The 5,701-nt window shown below is 33.3% G+C and overlaps 1 protein-coding gene across 2 annotated transcripts; it reads right to left on the bottom strand.

Annotated features, from left to right (window-relative positions):
* Window positions 1–596: 596 nt before the first annotated feature.
* LOC149485754 (uncharacterized) lies at window positions 597–5,666 on the bottom strand. Of its 2 annotated transcripts, none has more exons than XM_089698999.1 (5): window positions 5,532–5,666; window positions 2,065–2,134; window positions 1,863–1,973; window positions 1,561–1,697; window positions 597–1,474 (listed from the first exon to the last, which is right to left on the bottom strand). In XM_089698999.1, the coding sequence occupies exons 2-5, from the start codon at window positions 2,117–2,119 to the stop codon at window positions 968–970; spliced, it is 810 nt and encodes a 269-aa protein (XP_089555125.1). In that variant the 5' UTR covers window positions 2,120–2,134; window positions 5,532–5,666; the 3' UTR covers window positions 597–967. The 2 variants fall into 2 exon arrangements, with proteins under 2 accessions (XP_089555125.1, XP_089555126.1); XM_089699000.1 differs by having other exon boundaries at window positions 2,065–2,130; window positions 5,591–5,660.
* Between the last annotated feature and the right edge of the window lie 35 nt (window positions 5,667–5,701).

Below are 5,701 nucleotides of genomic sequence, written 5' to 3'. Positions count from 1 at the left end.
TGTGAAAATTGAAAAACCCAAGAATGCAAGAGAATATTGTAATGCAAAAGGGTACTTTTCTATAGTTCTTCAAGCAACAGTGGATGCTAATTTAAGGTTCACAAATATTTACTGTGGAGAACCAGGTTCATCAAATTGTTTTAGAACATTGAAGAAATCACCATTGTACAATACAACATTGAAGGATAAAAACTTGTTATTCCCATATAATGTATATCTTATTGGACATTCGGGATATCCTTCTTTGTCTTGGCTGGTGCCACCATATAGGGAAAATAAAAGATTAACATTGACACAGAGAGAGTTTAACTCTCTACATGTATCGGCAAGGAAAATAAGTGAAAAGGCATTTGCTTTATTAAAATCTAGGTTTAAAAGGATAAAGCTGTTTGGTGTGTACAGAAATATTGCTTTTATAACTGATACAATTGTAGCAGCATGTATTTTACATAATTATTGTGTCAATGAAAATGATCAGTTATAAGAATGATTTTTCAAAATAAATTCAAAGGATCAATATTATAAGATACTAAACTCCAGATCTCAGATGATGTTGGATTCTGGCAATAAAAGTGAATAAACTAAATGTTTAGATTTGTTATGTCTACAATCTACTTACATAAGAATAACATACCTTTTGGTAAGATCAAATTTTATACTAGTCAAGAATTTTTAATATAGTTATTGATTTATTTTTTACCAAGTAAAACTAGCTTTAAGAAATAAGAAAATACAAACTTTATTGTAATCTTCATTTAATTAATACAATCTTTGTGAGTTTTATTTGAAACCTGTCCTATGATAGGATATTTCATTTATAATTACCATTATTATTCCATCATTTTTGGCTGTTTATAATAAAAGAAAACTTGCTTTAAGTTTTATCACATTAGATCTGGAATCTTTTAGCACTATCATTTATGCAATTCCTTTGGGTTCTCTATTGATAGACCCTATTTTTACTTGGTCATTCACCCAATAACTTGCGCAACAAAAAGCACTTCTCCCTTTCAATTTTGAGCATTTCTTCTTGATGTTTCTCCTTTAATTGTAACTTTTTCAAGGCTATAGTCTGTTTAATATCTAATTCTTTCTTTCTCAATGCAATCTCCTCTTCCCTCAATCGCAAAGATCTTTCGTATCTCTCATCTCTTGTTTGCTTTTGTTCCTCTTGCCTTCTTAAGTATTGTAGCCATTGCTTGTCCAGTTCAATTTTAGCCCTACGCTCCATTTTTAGTTTTCTAAATGATGTACCATTTTTATATGGGAGCTTTCTGCTTAATAAACTCTCCTTACTCATTTGATCTTGTACACCAGATGATATCCTATATGTGTCATTATCTTCATTGTATTTTCCGAGTATTTGATGCATTTCATTGTAATATTTAAATCCTGAGACTTGTCCATTATCGAGACAATCCTTGTACCTTTTTGTTAGAGCATTTATTTTCCATCTTACTTGGTCTGGTGTTACCTAAAATTTTTAGGCTTTTAATATTAGTAAATCTAATAATAATTAAGAATTGTTTCATATGTTTTAAAATAGATTATTCATAATACCTCAATGTTAAATGATTTTAATTCTTCTGCCATTGTTGACCACATTTTCGATTTTTTCTTAGGATTATCTAAAGTGCTTAATTTGGTTTCATATAAATTTAGGAGCATCAATGTAGCATTTTTAGTCCAAATAACATCTGTAATGTAGGCATTAAAAACAAAGTGTTAACACGTTTTTCAACGCAGCCATTTTTTGCACCATAAGAAATTTTACAGTATACTACTGAAAAAATTCAGTGTATGCCTGGCAATATAAGTAAGTCAGTAGGTATATAAACTTCTGGTTGATAATTTTTGCTTACTTTGTTTGTTTGTTTCATGTGAATCAGTCTCTTCTTGATTAATAGTATGTGCATGACTATAATTTGTAATATTTACAGTTTGTTTAAAAGGAGATTCTAATGTGCCACCGCCTAAAAATGACGAAATATATAGTTAATATCCTCATTATTACATAACTTGAATAAAATAATGGAAATAGTTCTTATTTATCTAACAACTTACATTGATTGTCGAGTATAGCTAATACCGCAACGTTATTATCTATGTTTTCATCCATCTCTGCAACAACTGTGTAGGGTCTTGTTATGTGCGGGTGTAATAAAAGATGAATAACTACGCAAAGGTTATATTTCGTTAACTACATATATTTATTCGGTATGTAATTAATATTCGACCTAATGCGACCAACCCGCGTCCCGACAAGCCCTTAACTGTTCATGCATAGCGCACGAACTGTTTATATATGAGTTACCGTGTGAACTTTCTTAGCGTTACACTTGATTCGATAACTCATAAATTGGCTTGTCGTCGCTACATCATTCCCCCCTTAAAAAATAAAAAGGGTATACAAGTAAAAAAAACTTACAATAAAAGTAAACTAAACAATAAACAGATGTATATAAAATGTCGCTATAAGGTTAGGTACAAAATGTTTACAATAAAAAGTATAAAAAATGTTCACAATATAAATCAATCAATACGTATCGTATACAAGTGGTTAACAGTTAACACCTAATTTCGTTAAACTATTTATGTTATTACAAAAACTCGGTTGGGTCTTCTAAGTGGCGTGCGATAATTGTTACACGTCAATTAACACTTAGTAACATTAACATTTCAAATCCCAATACGTTCTTTACACTTGTATCGTTTAATATTACAAAGGCTATTACTATACACTCAAAAGCCATAAATCAAAAGTACTTAAATTTCTAAGTAGTAAACATTTCAATAAAAACTCAACACAAACATAAATTTGAAATACCATGCTAAACGTTAAACATTAATAATGAACTCGTTTCAAATTTCATAAGTGCTATTATTTATTAAATACGATGTGTTGATTACTAAGTATTTATTATACATTTCTATGAAGTCTTATGAATACTTATAAATTATAATCATCGTAATTCTAATAAATTTAAAATAGTTGAAAAAATTACAAATACAATACTATTACCTAAATCGTACTGGTAATCGTATAGCTCTTCCACTACGCGTGGTATGTGTATTAGGCAATTCGCTACTTGGAATTTGTAACGGAACCTCAGTATCTGCCCCAGATGTCGTATCACTATCATCATTCAAATAATATGCAGGTTTTAGACGGTCTACAGATATAGGTACTAACTTTCCTGCCAGTCATTTGAATATAAAATACCTTTTCCTCTCGACTCAACACACGATAAGGACCGTCGTATGTTGGTTGTAAAGGCTTACGTACTGCGTCGTTTCTTACAAAAACATAATCGCACTTTTGCAAATCGGGGTGAATAAATATGTTCCGTCTTTCATTCTGCCTAATAGCTACTGACTGATATTTCCTAATAGAGTCTCGTAATTTACTTACATACTCAAGACTGCTATCTATTTCAAAACTCGATTTTTTATCGTAATAATCACCTGGTAATCGTAAAGTTGTTCCGTACGTTATTTCTGCTGCGCTTATGCCGGTATCACTTCTTACTGCTGTTCTAAGTCCTAGCAACACAGTTGGTAATTCCGTAACCCAAGAAGATGATATATTGCATAAGCGAGCCGTTAATGCCGCTTTAAGCGACCTATGCCAACGCTCTACCGCCCCGTTACTCTGTGGGTGGTAAGGTGTCGTACGCAACTTATTAATACCTAATAACTTCATTAGTGTAGCAAATAATTGACTTTCGAATTGGCGTCCTTGATCGCTTGTTAGCTTTTTCGGACAACCGAAACGAGAGATCCATCCTTCATATATTACACGCGAAATCGTTTCAGCAGTTATATCTCTCGTAGGAAAACATTCTGGCCATCGCGTCCCCCTATCACTATGGTTAGGCAATACGTCCTAAAACCTTCGGGTGAAGTGGGTAAAGGTCCAATTAAATCAACATGAATATGTTCAAACCTATCGCACTGCAGAAACGATCCTAAACCTGACATTGTATGTCGATTAACCTTCGATCGTTGACATTCAATGCATGTTTTAACTTTTAACCCATTGGCCAACGTGACGAATCATATTTGGCCAATAAAAACGATTTTGAATCAATTTGCGTGTAGTCCTTATTCCGGGATGACATAAATTATGTACACTATCAAAGGCAATACGTCGAAATTTATCAGTCAAATAGGGTCTAATTTTAACATTATCTAAATTACAATAAATAAATGTACCGCTTTCAAGTAACATTATTTTCTTTGACCTATTATTAGCGTCTTTCGAATTAGATAATTGTAACATATAAGAATCTTGTTGTTGATTCTAAGCAAGTTCTGCGTAATCTATTACAGTGGGACAACTTATTGTTGCGACTCGTGATAACAAATCTGCAACGACATTATCTTGCCCACTAACGTGTTTCAAATCCGTTGTGAACTCACTAATGAATATCAAGTGTCGTGTACGTCTGGGTAACTCTTTCTCGCTATTTACTTTAGAAAATGCATAAATTAACGGTTTGTGATCCGTATACACCGCTAACTGTCGTCCTTCGACCATATTCCGAAAATGACGAATAGCCAAGTAAATTGCTAATAACTCCCTATATACGTACTATACTTGCGTTCAATCTTAGATAGATTCTTAGAAAAATAACCTACATGAGTATCCGATGCGTCCGTCATAAGTGCGAGCGATGCATCGGCCCTAGGGTGCTAAAAAAATCTGCACTTTATAAACAAAAACATAAGTTGAGTTACCTTGGCGATAATAAATAACCATTTATACGGTCGCCGTAAACTAAGATCTAAAGTCATTAACTTAGTACCAAATATCTTAATTACACTAAACTACACTTTATAATCACTACACAGTACACTCACTCGCGGATTGGTTATTTTTCGACACTGGTAAAATTATTAAAAGTCGGCTCTCCTGCTGCTTCTGCCACGCACAAGGTTGACGATAGTACAATCTGGCGATATGCTTATAGCAGTAATGAAAAAACATAGCCAATTGGGATTTTTCTGTTTTGATATCCCTGCACGATCGCGACTTCGGGATGCGGAGCGATGCGTGCGATTTCCGTACTTTCGACCGCTAAACGATTTGCCTCTCGAGCGTGCACATTCCAGCTGGTTTACCCGCTGCTTTAATTGTGCTAACTGCTCGAGAAGGTTTAATTGTACCGACGAAACTGCTCTAACTGGAACTGCCGGATTCATTTTGAATTAAATTTTAAACAAACGATATCTATGCAATTCACTAATATAATATTCACTTTTCGTCGGGAGTCACCAATGTAGGGTCTTGTTATGTGCGGGTGTAATAAAAGATGAATAACTACGCAAAGGTTATATTTCGTTAACTACATATATTTATTCGGTATGTAATTAATATTCGACCTAATGCGACCAACCCGCGTCCCGACAAGCCCTTAACTGTTCATGCATAGCGCACGAACTGTTTATATATGAGTTACCGTGTGAACTTTCTTAGCGTTACACTTGATTCGATAACTCATAAATTGGCTTGTCGTCGCTACAACTGTATTTATTAATTATGTTGGCGCTATTCTTCAATATCTTCAATATTTTGTTTGTATCTTACTATTTTATAAGTGTTTAAAATGTTTAAAACTTATAAACATTGATTTGTATACAAAACGGGTCGACAGTCGACTCACAACTGACAATTGACTTCTGACAGTTTTTAGATGAC

This window comes from Colias philodice, chromosome 9, assembly GCF_061535455.1.
Source record: "Colias philodice isolate Cphi_HAF_F1 chromosome 9, ilColPhil1 Martin Lab GWU primary, whole genome shotgun sequence".
NCBI lineage: Eukaryota > Metazoa > Arthropoda > Insecta > Lepidoptera > Pieridae > Colias > Colias philodice.
Note: the sequence above shows the minus strand (reverse complement) of the source record. Positions and strands in the feature narration are given on the sequence as shown.

Bases quoted from the DNA above. Each gene is read 5' to 3' on its own strand.
- LOC149485754 (XM_089698999.1), bottom strand. From the start codon at position 2,119: ATGGATGAAAACATAGATAATAACGTTGCGGTATTAGCTATACTCGAC. The intron at 1,974-2,064 runs GTAAGTTGTTAG...CGTCATTTTTAG, and splicing joins AGCTATACTCGACAATCAAT to GCGGTGGCACATTAGAATCT. The intron at 1,475-1,560 runs GTATTATGAATA...TAAAAATTTTAG, and splicing joins TAAAATCATTTAACATTGAG to GTAACACCAGACCAAGTAAG.